The 17424-nt window shown below is 41.8% G+C and overlaps 1 protein-coding gene across 8 annotated transcripts in view; it reads right to left on the bottom strand.

The window, feature by feature from the left end:
- The window catches only part of LOC121328601 (polyhomeotic-like protein 2), a 68332-nt gene that overhangs the window by 28016 nt on the left and 22892 nt on the right, over positions 1–17424 (bottom strand). For all 8 annotated transcript variants that reach the window (XM_041273415.1, XM_041273419.1, XM_041273420.1 and 5 more), the window contains 2 exons: positions 10080–10315; positions 1216–1374 (listed from right to left, as the gene is read on the bottom strand). In XM_041273415.1, coding sequence (XP_041129349.1) covers positions 1216–1374; positions 10080–10250 — 330 coding nt within the window. In that variant the 5' untranslated portion in view covers positions 10251–10315. The remainder of the gene's footprint in view (positions 1–1215; positions 1375–10079; positions 10316–17424) is intronic.

Below are 17424 nucleotides of genomic sequence, written 5' to 3'. Positions count from 1 at the left end.
AAGGAGAAAAGGCCATTCTGCCCATCAAGGCTTGTCCCTTGTAAGCGCACCATTCTCCCCTACTGGGGGAAACTAATTTAAAAGCTTTTGTAAATGTTCCCAATCTTTTAGATCCTACTTCACCTGGTAGACTATCCCATGCATTTACAACTCTTCTTGTTTCTAGGCTGATTTAGTTATTCTAACCTGTCTTCATAGCTCATGCATGAAGTCCTGGGATCAGCCAAGTTGTCCTTTGCGCTACCTGCTCGAGTGCAATGAAGTCTTTTTTGTAGGAAGATGACCAGAACTGCACACAGTATTCTAGGTTTAACTATGGCATTGCATAATCTTAGCATAACTTCTAGATTTCTGTTATGCAACATGGTTCTTATTATACAGCCAATTCAAAATGAAACATTATATTATTATACAGTATTTCAATTCTTTTGAATTTTAAAACAAGCATAAGTAATTGTACGGCAATTATTTTAACCCTGTTTTTTTTTCTCCCCAATTTAGAATATCCAATTATGCAGCAATATCCACAGCAACTCAGAAGCTGTCCCTGATGATTTTTCCTCCCTAGGACCATGGGAGCACCAGAGCCAACGCGAACCTCCCTGTGGAGTTCAGTGAAAACCGGCAACTTTGCACATCCTGGAATCTGCACTCCCCTGACTCTACAACTCACCCTGCACACCACAAGGCCGTGCTTTTAACAGATAAGCCCCTCTGAGACCCTATCCCAACACTATTATAAAGTATACTGCCTAACCGTGCAAATAAGAAGGATTATACTTGGAAATGCACTGTGAAAGGGTAGAAACCAAATAGGCCACTGTATTCGACTATAACCAAGACTTCAGGCAGACCTTTTGTTCCTATTTATTGACCTGTTTCTATGCAGTAGGGCAAATACAAGATCTGGATTAGATGTTTAACCTTTAGAACGACGAGTTCTGTAGCCAGTGTCCCTTAGCGTTCACAAGCTGCACACGCCTCAATTTCCATGAAGTAAAGCTAGATAAGTCAAATAGACAGACGGTTGGGGCGAGAGCCTTCTTCAGTGTCCTAGCTAAGAACTGTATTTGGTGCTATTCATATATCAGGCAGGAGGGATAGCCATGCACTCTAAGAACTATGTGTAAAACAGCCCCCATTGCTGTGACTGGTCTGGTAATAGCGGAGGTCCCTTGAAGAGTGTGGAGCAGCGAGGCGGGTCCGAGTCTGTACCTGCTGCACGGCTGCCAGGCTCTGGAGCTGCGCGCTGCTCAGGTGCTGCTGCTGGAGGGCAGCAGTCTGCAGCATGAGATGCTGCTGCTGGGCGGCGTACATCTGCTGCAGGTACTGTGCCGCGGTGTTGGGCTGCCGATGCAGGGCCTGCTGGATCACCTAGGAGACAGACGCACAGGGAACCACGCAGGGAGACAGAAAGCATTCACAGTTAGAAAGGAGCGCAAGGCGAACGGCCCAGTATTTAACAGAACATGATTTGCAAATGGGAAAAAACATAGAAATGGCAACAGTATACTGATACAACAGGACTCTTGCTCATTGGGATTATTTCAATGTATGCCCGATAGTTATATTAGGGCGATTGGAGCTCCCACATATATAAGCCTCGGGGGTTGCTGTAGAGGTGGAGAAGGGACGATGATAAGAATGAATAAGAGTAAATAAGAGTGCTGTTGGCTACTGGGAATATATACCCTGAGGAAAGTAACGCAGCACTGAAGAAGTGACGAAGCGCTGGGGCTGTCTGGCCACCCAAATTATTTTTAAAAACAACCATTTACAGAGGGCTTCTGAAAAACTGGTTGAATACCCCTGGACCTTCACTCACATAATGTTGAGTAACATCTTGCAGAAAACAGACTCCAAGTATTCAAAGCTCTCTACGTCATAGCCTGTTTTAGACCATATACATGCGCCAAAGACTTTGTGGTAAAGAATGTCCTACCCAAGTTTTAACAATATGTGTGTGTGTATATTATTTATATATATATCACTACATACAAGTAAAAATGATATGCCAAAGCCCCTTTCACACTGGCTGATCTACCCTGGTCAGAACCTACCTGGGCAGGACCCGGTGTCATGAGTGTCGGCTACGAGGTTTCACACTGCTTTTGATAAAGCAGGGTTGACCTGGGTGACAGATGCAAGTAAACAAGACTCTTATCAATGCCCCAGAAGCAGCTTGTTACTGATGCTTCCATCCAACCTTCTCTAGATTGATTAGGGCAAATGTTTCTTCATTCCTGCTGCAATCTGGCTCATGATGTGTCTCAAGCAAAAATATGGCTAAACAGAATAAACAGAAACATTCCTTGTGGAAGTGAGACCTTCACGCAGGCGTGGCTGGCTGTTTTTGCATTGGCCCACGAACAGCCATCAAGCATTTTGTGTCGCTCAACCCAGGTCAAAGTATTTCGACCCACATCCTGAGGTTGGTTGCTGGGACCTGGGTTAACCCAGCTACGTGGTCTCACACTATGCGGGATTGTGACCTGGGTAGGATTGCCAGTGTGAAAGGAGCTTATAGGATAGCTGCCTGGCTGAAATGAAGCGGCTGACTCAACTGAGAGATGGCAAGGGTCAGCTCACTCCATTACAGGAGCATCATCAATCAATGTAACGTGACAGCCAGGCACATTCCCGGGCCCCTAGGGGCCCCCCAGCACTGCCCTTCACTTCCGAAGATCCATCAGCGTTGAACAGTAGTGCTGCAAAGAGTTGTTTATTTACTTGTTTATAAGGAACTTGTACAGTGCTGGGGGGGGGGGGGGGTTTACAAAGAGCCCTGTGCTCTAAATGAGACCCAAATGAAAGTGTGACAGAGTGCTTTTCTGCAGTACCTGTCTTGTTGTGACAACATTTATTTATTTCATAAATTCAAAGCACTGAATTTGATCCCCCCCCGACTATGTTTTAGTTGGGGAACCAATGCCTTTCAGCGGGCCATTTAGAATCACGGGCGCTGAAATAAGTTGAGACCACCTTGTTTCATCTAGTTTTCCACCCCTCTCTCGAATTCACTGGTCAGGTAATGCTTCGGGGTACTGAATGGATAATGCATGGGAACTCTCGCGCACATTACAATGTTACTTTGAAATAGGATTCTGGGAAAGAGAAGCAAGACTTATTGGCTACCCCTAAAACCGAGGCAAGTATCAATACTAGTTTACATAAAACAGTGGTCTATATTGTGATCCCACCCCATACAAACCGTACCAAGCTGTTACACAATGGAAGTTTGTGAAGTAAAAAAAAAAAAATCTGCTACTGAATCTCATAATCACCATAAACTTAATCAAAAAGGATAGTGAAGCGGAAGTTCAAACTTCATTTTATATGACATTGTCCCCAACCTACTTGATATGGACTGCATCACTGTACCACCAAGCTTATAAGTTCCAGTAATTTTACCAATCTATAAACTGGGTGTTACAGCTTAAGACAACCCGATGTGCCAGCCAAAAACATGATCAATTAATTAGCTGAAGTTTATAATATTGTGTTTGCTAAAGAAAACAAAGAATTGTACTCCACCTAAAAGCTTCTAAATACACATTGAATATTGCTAGTCACCAGTTTGTTTGCTTTTCCCAAAGAGTGACACACTTTGATTAATGTTTATTGAATCTGGGGCCATGTGCTTTTCTTTTACCAATTTTTTCCAACTTCAAGAAAGCAGAGTTCAAGACCTTGTCAAGCGAACTTCCTTTTTTTGTCAGCTAAGACCCGGGACAGGCTGGTCTGCTTTGAAATTGCTGCCTTCTGAAGTTCCACCGTTGCACAACCACAGAGTCCAGAACTGGGAACCATCCAATACACTGAGTAGAAACCCCCCTGAATGGAATTCTCAATGCGCCATTTCTTGCTATAGACTATAAGGTGATGTATGAGGGATATAAATTATGGTGAGACTGGATCAGTGTATTGATTGATTTCTATAAACTGTGCAACACGGCACATGCTATTCAATTTGACATGTCAGGTTGCTGTACAGTAGGTTTCAGGTTTTATAGTGTTGTCATGTTTAATAGCACTGCGTCAAAAACAGTTCCTCAACTTTCACTCCACTGCGCGGTTAATAAACAAACAGAATATGTGTTTGCTTGCCACTGGTCTTGTGAATGTGCCAACTGGGTGTGGATTTTCTATTGATACAATAGTGGTTCCCCATGTTGAGTTGTGAGGTTTGAGTTCATCCGAATACTGGAGCTCCTTGATGTGTATATTAACAGAGCGCTCATTCAGGCAGGACTCACTCCAGCAGATCCTCAGTGGAGCATTGTATTGGATCGGTCAGCCCTGTGTGTGTCGGGAGTGGAGTATTGTATTGTATCGGTCAGCCCTGTGTGTGTCGGGAGTGGAGCATTGTATTGGATCGGTCAGCCCTGTGTGTGTCGGGAGTGGAGTGGAGTATTGTATTGGATCGGTCAGCCCTGTGTGTGTCGGGAGTGGAGCATTGTATTGGATCAGTCAGCCCTGTGTGTGTCGGGAGTGGAGCATTGTATTGGATCAGTCAGCCCTGTGTGTGTCGGGAGTGGAGTGGAGCATTGTATTGGATCAGTCAGCCCTGTGTGTGTCGGGAGTGGAGTGGAGTATTGTATTGGATCGGTCAGCCCTGTGTGTGTCGGGAGTGGAGTATTGTATTGGATCGGTCAGCCCTGTGTGTGTCGGGAGTGGAGTATTGTATTGGATCGGTCAGCCCTGTGTGTGTCGGGAGTGGAGTATTGTATTGGATCGGTCAGCCCTGTGTGTGTCGGGAGTGGAGGATTGTATTGGATCGGTCAGCCCTGTGTGTGTCGGGAGTGGAGTATTGTATTGGATCGGTCAGCCCTGTGTGTGTCGGGAGTGGAGCATTGTATTGGATCAGTCAGCCCTGTGTGTGTCGGGAGTGGAGTATTGTATTGGATCGGTCAGCCCTGTGTGTGTGGGGAGTGGAGTATTGTATTGGATCGGTCAGCCCTGTGTGTGTCGGGAGTGGAGTATTGTATTGGATCGGTCAGCCCTGTGTGTGTGGGAGTGGAGTGGAGTATTGTATTGGATCGGTCAGCCCTGTGTGTGTCGGGAGTGGAGTATTGTATTGGATCGGTCAGCCCTGTGTGTGTCGGGAGTGGAGTGGAGTATTGTATTGGATCGGTCAGCCCTGTGTGTGTCGGGAGTGGAGTATTGTATTGGATCGGTCAGCCCTGTGTGTGTCGGGAGTGGAGTGGAGCATTGTATTGGATCAGTCAGCCCTGTGTGTGTCGGGAGTGGAGTGGAGCATTGTATTGGATCAGTCAGCCCTGTGTGTGTCGGGAGTGGAGTGGAGCATTGTATTGGATCGGTCAGCCCTGTATGTGTCGGGAGTGGAGTGGAGTATTGTATTGGATCGATCAGCCCTGTGTGTGTCAGGAGTGGAGTGGAGCATTGTATTGGATCGGTCAGCCCTGTGTGTGTCAGGAGTGACGTGTGGTTACTGTCTGCGAGGGAGAGGGAGAGGGGGGGAGGGAAGGGAGACCAGATAGCTCCAAGCTCAGTGATGGATGGACAGCGCCGAGGCTTTCCTGTCACACTATAACCAATCGAATATTCGTGTCTGTGCGAGTCAGGTCCAACCCCAGATAATGTTTATTACGCGTTTTACACTTTTACCCTTTCAAAATGCAGTACAGTTAGGTTGTGATTGACGTAAAGAAAAACAACTGGACAGTATGATTTTTGGAGCAGCAGTCATTGTTTAACATCTTAAATATTTCTTTTTTAGCTGCCAGTATGTATGTTAATAGCTGAAACCTATATATAAAGACAAATGCACAATATGTACACCAGCCCTATTGTATACTATAGTGAATCATGTTTTTGCCACTAATATAAAACAATGTATTTTTGTGCATGGGTCAGTTTTTAAGCTACCATCTCCCTTATGAAAATTTCTCATAGTAAAAGCACATCAATAAAGCATAGTGAAAGCATAGTAAAACATAGGGAAACACTGCAAAGCCCATATAAGGTAAATTATATTAAACATGGCAAATCATGGTATACTATGGTAAATGCATGGGGAAACTAGAAAATGACTGTGTATAACAGCTCCCATGTTTAGTTATGCTTCTCAAATCTCTATAATCAACACATAAAGTAACATCCTTTTGAAATATATTACATATGAAAAGGGGAATTACTCCTTTAAGAATAACTGGTATTTGATAGAGGCAGTAATACTACATTTTCATAATGAACTGCAATACCATTCAAGCATGATCCCAAAACAAAATACACTGTATTATAATTATTATAAAACACACATACCAGATAGTAACCCTGGCAGGACCCTCTTATGTGAAGAAATGAGGATCACAGAAGAAATACGATCCCAAAGCTAAGACCAATGAAATAAACCTCCTCAGCGTACAGCAACACACTGACTGATGGAGGTAAATCTGCCCCAGATGAGTGGATTTCACAAAGATGCTCTCCCCTCTTGATAGCAAAATTCAATAAGTTCATATATGAATCCCACAGACGATATCCACAAACACCCTGGCCACTGAAACAGCAGAGATTCTTTCTCTGAGATATGGGGCCCCTTGTTTTTCAAGCTGTCACTATTTTTAAATCCCCACCCATCTGATTAATGGGTGTGCAGGAAGTCTGGCTCCCCTGTCAAATCAGACCCTCGTTTTCCCCAGTAGGTGTAGCCTGGATTGGGGGTGGGGACTGTTTGCTTCACCTCTGCCCCCCCCCCCCCAGAACCTGTCTGAAAATGCTTGTCATTCCCAGAGTGGTTGCCAGGCAACAGCATTCTCCCCAGCTGCAGAAAAAGGGATGACCTCTGACCCCAATCACCTTTGACCTTTTTTCCAGTAACCCCCTAACCCCCAAATTCATCCCTATTGTACTTTCAAAAAAAGGGGAGGCATATTGGAATTGCCACTCAAAAATATGCAGATTTAGATTTTTAAAGAGCTTTTTTTGTCAGAGAAAGGCAAGCCCTGCAAATGTAATACAAATCACAAAAGAAAGTAACAATGAAATTGTACTCATGTTTTTGTTTCCTGGTAACTTCAACTGTCTTCTAGTTTGTGACTCCAGAAGCAGGGGTAGCAGTCTAAAACAAGGTCCCAGATAACACATCTTCATTAGAATTGAGATGATAATATCAATGCTTCGCTGTCAGCACTTTCACAGTCACTGCTTTCGTTCCATTAAAAGGCTAGCAACATGATTTTTTCATACATGACTTCCAATCATTTGTGGGTTAGCATGGTGGTTTTGCTTTTTTCTACTTCTTTCTATAGAAACTGAAAGGGTGCTTATATCAATACGGTCCAAGCAAAGATTTTTCAAAGTTGCAATAGCTGTGTGGTTTCCCATTATCCTGCCCTGATCCAGTCAATCACGGGAAAACATTCTTTGTCCTTACAAACAGAGCTGTAGAACAGAGAGCCGGATAAGAGCGAGAGCTAAGCGATTTATCAGACGCAGAGAGCTGGGTAGAACACACCACAGTAATCTTAAATTCTAGAGACGGGACTGGAATTAGTTACAGCGCGGTAACATATATCAAAAGGCACGGCTAGTGCTTTGGATTGATGGTGTAATCCCTCTGTAATGGACTGACTGAACAATCTCCTGGTCCTGGTTTAAATCAGCAAGCATTTGAACATTGAGAGGAAAGCCACCTAGTGAGAATCCAGTAGAGTGTGACAATGCGGCTCTATAAGGGCTACTTGTCTATATGGAATCAGGTAGATATATCGGCCTCTACTACAGAAGGGTAAACACGATTCATATAATGAATAAATGAAAATGTTGCACTGTTACCCTCTGTTCTGATGGGCCATTGGGTAAGGGTAATGTATGTAAGTTGGGCAACCAGGAAGATACAAGTGTACATGATGTTTAAATGTGATGTGAGCCTATTTCACCATTTAATAATCCACCAATGGGGTTTCTTCACTGTTTGGCTATGCTGCTCTGGGGCAGTCTTTAAAGGGAATTAGCAGCAGCAGTGAGATGGGGAGTAGGCCTATTCCCCTGAGGTGCAGTCAGGGCTGGTACCATGACAACCTCCTTTGCCAGGGTCATCAATTATCCAGCAGTCAGTGCGGTGATGGACAGGGCCCTCTTAAGGGGAACTGGGTCTATTAAGAGGCCTTCCTTTTCTGGTTTAATACCTTGTCTGTTTTGAGAAACACCGCTCTGGATTGATCCCTTCCAGCAGGCTGAAGCACAGTACCTTGAAGGAAGCTGTGCAGTGTTTCCAAGTGCCACAGCTGGCCCTTAACTAAAGACATCTAAAACTGCACAGCTGTTTTTAACCCTTCAGAGTCCAGTTTTATGCCAAAAAACATATGTATAAAAACTTGATAAGTTGAAAACCTGAATGTTTTAAATCATTAAGTGTGATAACTGCTAGACTACAGTACCTGACAGACTCCAAACTGTCTCCTAATTCTTACAGTCCCTGTCCCTGCAGATTAAGCACAGGGAAATTCAACCGGTCACCATGGTTAACCAGCTCTACTCCCATTTTTGACAAGCGCCATGGGCCTTTTGATCCTGACAAAAGATCTGTTTGGATGTCTCAGTGAAAGGACTGCCTTACTCCACAACCATGGAAGAGCATGCAGCACACAGTGAACCAGCCATCAAACCTGTGTCTTCAAGTATACACCAGCTAGTCTTATAGACCCTGATTAGCACTAATCTTGGATGTTTGGTAAAAGTAACATTTTATTACACAAATGGGCTGTTAAAATATTTACCTGGTCCACAGTTACACTGCTGTCCTATATTTTTATTTGTGTGATAATGCTGTAAAATGTCTCATAATAGCTGAATATGTTGGCATACTTTTCATTGCACACTAAATATTAGTCAGGTTTTTTTTTTCTTTTTTTTTTTTTTTAAGTTCTGCAGTTTACCAGCAGATGGCAATAAAGTTCCACATTGGTTCTTAAGTGCAATCCTGCCTCCCAACAGCAGATGGTGCTACAGTCCCCTCGTAAAGGACTTGGTATTGCATTCAAAGGAAGATTTCAAATTAGCATTATCTGTATGTTGTGCCCCATAATATTTAACTTTTTTGTTTGACATGTTTAGGAGGATTGTTGTATAAACCCATGGAATGTCACCTCATAGTGGCTTCATAACTATTATCCTCCTGTACTTACTGTGTAATTCAACTTGCAATTTCTTCACTTTTAAAATTCACCAAAGAAAACTCACTATAGAGCAAAACACGTTCATACAGTTCACATCAACTAAGGATAGCACTGAATAGTCGACTAGAGAATTAGAGAAGTGACAGTCAGTGTCAGAAACTAGAAGACGACTAATTGAACAATGTTTCTCTGTATTTAAAGCGTATACTAGCAGCAAGCGAGCATGTCCTTACTAGCCTGATCCTTCTCTAACTTGGCCCCGCAGTGCTGGAACGACCTTCCTACAGATGTCAGGACTGTCCAGTCCCTGACCACCTTCTGGTGCCTCCTCAAGACACACCTCTTCAGACAACACTGTGAAACTCAACTCTTCCAATATACTCTGGAAAATATAGTACTCTGTCTTTAATGCACTGTATTTAATCCTGCACTCAACCCAATCTGTAGTATCTTGTATTTCACTTGCACTCATAGCTAACCCTGATGTAACTCTCAACACTTATCTGCTCTTGAATTAAATCGTACTGTGTTTTGTATTTGCTCTTATTAGGACTGAAGTCATTGTATTTTGTATCTTGCTCTTAACTGTACTGTAATTATTGATATGTATTTTATTTTTTATACAACTGTAAGTTGCCCTGGGTAAGGTGGTCTGCTAAGAAATAAATAACAATAATAATAATAAAATTGTATTTATCTGTTTAAAATTAAGCAGAAATGACGTATGCAGTGTCAGATGGATAAAAGTCCAGTTGTGGTTGCAACCTATATATATATATATATATATATATATATATATATATATATATAATATATATATATATATATATATATATATATATATATTTTTAAGTGGCAACTAGTCAGCTATTTCTACTTTTATTCAACTCGGACAAAGAAGTAACCGTTTTAGCCCTAACATCAACCATAGCTTACCTGGACTGTCTGTCTGTCTGGGATCCCGCTGTATACAGATATCTGAGGCACTGGCTGCCTCCCGTTGCTGGAGCTGCTGCTGGTAACAGTGCTGCTAGTGGTGGTGGTTGTGGTGGTGCTGCTGCTGCTGCTGCTGGAGCCTGAGGTAGGGGGCACATGTTCATTCTCCATGACTCCCTCAGTCTCTGTGATCACCTGCCAACCAACACTCACTCTACAGATAGACACCCCTTCACCTGGAAACAAACAGGAGAGCACTATTAGTTCTGGTAATGGCATCAAATTGAGATGGCTCTGGACATAAAGTCAATGTAGTTAATACAATGCTCTAAACTCTTGCTGTCTCAAAAGAGAGTTTTCCATTTCTATGCCCCTTTTTCAGGTGATGGCCTGGTCATTTCACCTCTGCAGTGTCTTTTGGGTAAAAGCACGCCACTGGCTGAAAGCATGTGAGTCAACAGGGGAAGCAGTTGGTTGGTTTATATTAGTAAATAAATCAATTAAAGGGCAGGGACAATTTCACCTTCCAGGGGAAATGACCAAGCAAGTGCACTGAGCACTGAGCAAGTGCACGAGTTAGTAAGCCTGGTAAAAAATAATCTAGGCAGGAACAGCAATAGCATATCAAACTACTGCTTTATTTTTGTTAAAGTAATATTGCTTTATTGCTCATCTGAAAATATACTGAATGCTAGTGACTACAATCAGTAAAGTATTTTAGAATTATTAAAAGAAGACTCAGTCATCTGCAGTGTGGTGTAGACAGGATGCTAGGGGACTGTTTTTTTCAGTGTGGGAACCAACCGCCAACTATTAAACAGGGTTACAGATGGCCCACAGGTCCTGGGTTCAAAGATGGCAGACTCTCCGATTCCCTTGTAAAACCAGCCAACTTTCAGGCAAATCTTTCCAGCAATATTTCAAGCAACTCGTTGCCAGGGACATTTTCAAGTGAGTTACTCTAAGCAGCTCAAATCAAGATTGCCGAGATGCTATTGCTATTCACATGGCAAAAACTGTAACCTACAAGAGGTTGCTTCAAGTGTTTAGAGGCTGGGGTCTAAATCACATTGTTTCACATATTTTCTATACCAATACATGTATTTAGAGATAGAATTCAATTGTATTAATACAAAAGACTGCCCTTTTAAAATAAATATGAAAATATGTGTTAACTGTTGAATAAATGTTTACTAGTTAACATTTGTTTGATGTAGTTATTGGCACACATCTTGTTGTGTCTTGTCACTGTCCTGTGAGATGAAGAGCGAGAGTGACCCATCAATAGTGAGCTGTCCTGTGAGACAGAGGAAGAATGACCTGTCAATACTGAGCTGTCCTGTGAGATGGACTGGGAGAGTGTGCCAGGGGCAGGGGGAAGCTATTAGAGCAGTCGACAGGCCTGTATGACTCCTAGGCCCTCTCCTCCTCTCAAACAACACCAGGGGGCTTCCTGATCAGATAACCCCAGCCACCTCTCTGCTTCCTTGGGCAGGCCTGTCCCAGCTGGGCTTGCCTGCTGCCCTACTGCCCTCCCAGACCCACCCTCACTTCCAGCATCATAGCTGCCGTCTTCAAGAACATGCTATTGTTTTTACATGGCTTATTGATGTTGCCTTTATTCACAAGCCCTGGTTGATTATCAACTGGAACACTGCTTTTATTTTACAGAACTGTGCAAAAATATAAAAGCTTTAAAAAAAAAACCAGACGCCATGAATGCCAGGCTCACAGATAAGGGTGGCACAATGAGATTGTTAGTCAGTGACCTGTGACTTGTGAATAAACAAGAGGAAAACCCTGACAATAAACACAACACATGGAGCTTTAGGAGGGAGCAACAGAACAGGTTCTGTGTTTAAAACAAGCCATTTACTGTGCCAGCTGAGAAAAAATAATTGTAAATAATTGGAAGTCTGTTATTTAGACCTTTTTACATTGATCCCATTTACAAGGGCATGACAATTACTGGTACATTATCATGAAAGAAGTTTACCCCGAATTACCTGTATTAAAATTGTTTTTGACACTTGTTTGCATTTTGAAACTGTTGAACTTTTTAAGGGAAGCCTGCCTTTATCTAATAATTTGTTTCCAGTACCTCCTCCTCCCCATTAAAAACCTCTAAAGGACCTCTTCTGTTCCTCTTTGACCTTTAACCCCACCACCTTGCAGGGCCTTCGCCGGGGCCAAAGGAAACAGCGTTAGGTTACTGACAAATTAGCAGCAAAAAGGTAATTCAAGGGAACATGAGCCATTTAACACTGAACAGACACATTTGTCCGTTTTTAGGTGACAATGCAGGTAACTGAAGCCCCCTTTATGTACAGTACTCCCACACTTTACATTCAAATAGCATGTGCTCTTGAGGAGTTTCAAAATAAAGACACAGAGCTTATCCAATAACTTCTACTACTGTAAGAATAGTAGCAGGGGCAGAGATATTAGGAGTGACGTAGAGACCATTTGAATGTCTCTCTGCTGAAACTAAATAGAGAAAATCAATATACAAACAAAAACTGAACAAGGAATGCCTGCTTTCATGCTTGCTTCATTTATTTTAAGCAAAATGCAAACAAGGCTGATTCCCAGGACAATTACGTCAACAGAAGCTCTAGAAAGATACTTTAGTGAAAATCGAATATAATTGTTGGACACCGCAGCTATATCTGTCTGTCTGCCTGGGTTATTTTTTCTGTATATTAAACATGCCGAAAGGATGTTTGTTTGAATAGATGCCAAAGGGATTCTTTTCACATTCCGAATTCATGCCAAGGGAAATGATATTCGCTTGGATGTAAGAAATGAGGGAACAATAACAGTGACATATTTCAAATGTAAAGGAATTCCTCCACTTTGGCGTGCTAAAAACTAGAGCAAACACCATCATGACTTTTAAATGGAGCTGCTGGGACTGCTTGTACACCAAGGGTGATATAAAAATAAGAGAGTAAAGCCTGATTTTATTTGTTGTTTGTATCAGATGGCTTGTACCAGATCTTATAGAAATGACAGGACATTATGATTAGCTATACTGTTTAATACCTAGGGTACTGTCAGCGAGCTGCTTTCACCTCTCATGCAGTGTATAGCAACCAGGATTATATAGCAGTCTGTTCATTATCCCTAATTGGTATGGTATATTGTGGCAGGTGTTTCTGTTGTCTAAAGTATACACCTTCCATAACTCATACTGCAGGAGGTCTTCCATTAAGGAAAATGTCTGCAATACAATCAAAGAAAGCAAAACGAATCCTCGCCTTTGCAGAGATTGTATAATCAAGACTCAGGGATTTACACTCCCCAGCCAGTTACACAAGTAAACCAGTACAAAGTTCAGAAGCTCTCCTCGGAGCAGCGGTTGTATAAATATCTGACAGTCAGATGTAATCTTTGTTAGGGGGTCAGGTTCAGAATCACTAAATAATGGTGACCATCAACAGTACAAGGATTTCGCTGCATGTATGCCTCAGTGTATATGGACAGTTGAAGTGGTCTCATGATAGAATAAATATCTTCTTGTTAGAAGACAGAACAAAAAAAGACAACTGTAGTTTAACTTAAAATATAATCCTAACTTTATACAGATCACAGCCTGGCATGACTGAAACACAACATCCTTGTGATGCTATTCCAGGTGAAATAACTGTAACCACAAAGTTAGCCCCTTTTTTATATGGTACCATCACTCTTTAAATCAGTCGTTACCATGAACTTCAACAACATGTTCACGTTTAATCAGGAATTAACTGAAAAATACTTGGAGGTGCCACCAATTTCCTAATCAAATATCAGACATGTTATAATTGAGGCTAGCAAAATAAAAGCCATGGTGATCAATAATGGATTAATGGTTCCATCTCTGCAGTAAGAAACGTCACCTATTGAATATGGCAAAACTATGAAAAAAATGTTCAGTCAATGGCCCTTCAAATATCTGAGCCCTGATCCAGATAAAACTCAACATAAATACCTTGGGGAAAAAGTAATTGACCAGTTTCCCTCGAAATAATTTTCAGATATCTTACAAATAGTACTTAGAAGATTGATGCAACAACAAAACAGTGCAAATACTGTTGAAATATGTATTTATAATATGCTCTTGAGTATCTTCTGTACAATGATGTGACTCAAATAAAAACACAGAGCTTGTCCAATAACTTCTACTACTGTAAGAATAGTAGCAGGGGCAGAGATATTAGGAGTGACATAGAGACCATTTGAATGTCTCTCTGCTGAAACTAAATAGAGAAAATCAATATACAAACAAAAACTAAACAAAGAATGCCTGCTTTCATGCTTGCTTCATTTATTTAAAGCAAAATGCAAACAAGGCTGATTCTCAGGACAATTAGGTCAACAGAAGTTCAAAAAAGATACTTTAGTGAAAATAATTGTTGGAGACTGCAGCTATATCTGTCCGTCTGCCTGGGTTATTTAACATAACAGACAAGGCTTAATTAATCAGAGATGCATAGATTGAGTTACTTACTCAGATTCAAAGGCAGTTCCCCACTGTATCACTCTCCCTTCCATAGAAAGATCAAGAACTACCACTTTACACTTTGCTACAAACTGCCTCCCATTCACTGCTGGACCTGGCTCCTCCCAGAACGTGAGCTAGGGGTTATTGCTGTCATTAAGCAAATACACTTCAAAGGCAGCCCTGCCTCCTGCTGGATATTTCAGAGGAGAAAAGGAAGAGGGGGTTAGGCAGGACTTCCCTGAGCCACATGCCAAACAAATAGATTACCCTCCGCGCAGCTCAGGACTTGACTAACCACCAAACCCCCTCCCTTCACACTCCAGCAACCCAACCAAATGTGCATTACTGAGGCTCAGCTCCTAATTGATTGTGTGAAAGGGACTTCCACCTGCCAGGCTATTGTGTTGCACAATCACACACCCTAACCAGTAGCTAGGTTAGGAAGAGTCAAACTTTTCAACAATGTGGGACCAACGATTCATGAATTCTTGAAGTTCACTTTTTCTATGTTTCAGAATTGTAAATTGACACGCTTATTATTATAATTTTTTATATAAATATATTCACACGCATTCTGAAATATTCAGTCTATTTGTTGGATAATATATTGAAATATACAAATTTGTCTTAAATATATATTCAAAAAATGTATTAATAATCAAAAATGGCACATTTAATATACTGAAACATTTATATTTTGAATGTTTGTTATACATACAATTACCTTCTAGTAAATATATAAAAGGCTGCAATGCAATTAACATTAAGTAAAACTGTCATGAATTATAACAGTTGAAGTTTATATATACAGTACACAAATGATGTAGTTTATGTAATAATCAATGTTAATCTATTTATTATATATAATGACAAATATATATCCACCTGAAAATTCTTTGTACGAGACAGTTTTGAGGACATCACATTAAAATGAGCCATACTGTTCAATTATTGTTATTTAACTATATTCTAGAACATATTACACACACAGGCTGTCAAGCTACAGGTATTTATCTAGCAAGTTTTAGGGGTTAAATCATGGGCAAAAAATATAGTACACTGGAGCAAGAAGACCTGAGCTAGTTCATTCAGAAGACTGCAGCTTGGGAGGCCCCACAATTCAACCACGCTACAGTGCAACATACCGTTTATGAACTACAGGTATTAAAATGCAGGGAGAGTAAATCATTTTTAATCGACACAGTAAATATGATATAGCATGTATGAAAATATCTTAACAGTTTCTCTCCAAAGCAGGTCTTGCTAAATGCATATACTGAATAATTAAAAACAATACGGTGCCCGTGGGGGCAACAACAGTGCAGTTAATGCATCCAAAAAATTCCCTTCAAGAAAGAGAAGGAATAATGAATAAATACAGGGCGCTTCCCATCTCTTCATTAAACACAAGCCTCCCCAGAAGGCTTGGAGAGGCACGCGCACGGCACATGAATTGCCTCTTTCCCCCTGAGCAGACGCCAACCAGGCAGCGCTCAGCCGACCATGAAACACGCTGATCCTGCTTGCTGCAGACAGAACCCCATTAGTTTCGAAGTGTCATCTTCATCTCCCTTCTCCCTGCCCTGTTCTTTGTAGTGTCTGTTTAAACTGTGCGGGCTGAGCTGTCCCAGGCATCGCTCTTGTTAATGGCTATCTCACTGACTGGCAGCATTAGGAGCTGCTTTGAAGCCCTGGTACTGAATGATGTGCATGCGCACTTGCCAGACAGGTTTTGACATGCTTTGATAAGCCTGTTTCTCCGTCGCACCTGGCTGCTCAAAAACTAATCCAAGGCTTCTGATCCAGGTGAACACTGAAGCTGCAGAGTCCCGTAATCCTGCATATTTAAACTGAAGTATAATTCACTGCATTCTCCCGAGCATTTTCATTGGACCGTGTGTAAACGTCAGCCTTATAACACAACGATGCATTATTCAGCTATAATGTAAGCACATGCAATGCCGCATTTTGCCAAAATAAGTCTGTCGTAAGTCTTTACTGTAACATCTTTTGACCAATACAGATTAGCAGTAAGAAAGATAAATATGGTAGTCAAACATCAGCAGTAGGACAGAAAAGACATCCAGGAAAGCTGGGGGAAATGATTGGCACATTGAAGAAGTCCAGACTGTTTGTCTACTTGATTTAGTTTCTTGTAGTTTTACTTCAGGACAGTAAAGTAAATCAATGATTGCATTTAAATGGCTCAATGCTATATTTTCAAACCATGTGGACAGTAGAAATGTATACAGGCACTGCATTGCCTGTAGGACCTTGAGGATCAGTCTCTGACTGTAAAGCTCTATAGCTGCTCAAAGGGTTCACCTGCACATCATTTAGACAAACATTCATTTTTATTCAAACATGGTCTCCAGTTCAATCGTAGACTTAAAGAAATGGATCGAACATCCAAACACTGAGAGCCCGCAGCAAAGGGGCTAGCAACAGCAAACTGAGAAGGTGGTTTGAGAACACAGACCCTTGGGCACGGCTCACTTCAGACAGGCCCCCTGAGCAGAGAGCAGATGGAAACAACACTCAATTCCTATTGACCACGGCAGGGGCTGGATCCAGAGGTGAGAACAGGCTTTGTATCGCAGACACACACAGCTGCTGGCCAGGCAGCCTGTTCTGCACACTTTAGACAATTCCATGGGCTATGATAACCTTATGGCAGTGGCACTTTCAGATGCAGTCGAACAATGTGCTACAGTAAGATCGTGGCACTAATGTATCAACACAATGGATCTGTGCTAAGAGGCAACAGAAGGGCAGCTACTGTCTGCTGGTATTGGTAGAATGGTATTAGAGTGATTGTCATATTTTTACATATCAGTGGTATATGCAAGCCACTGCAGT

Source organism: Polyodon spathula, chromosome 16 (assembly GCF_017654505.1).
Source record: "Polyodon spathula isolate WHYD16114869_AA chromosome 16, ASM1765450v1, whole genome shotgun sequence".
NCBI lineage: Eukaryota > Metazoa > Chordata > Actinopteri > Acipenseriformes > Polyodontidae > Polyodon > Polyodon spathula.
Note: the sequence above shows the minus strand (reverse complement) of the source record. Positions and strands in the feature narration are given on the sequence as shown.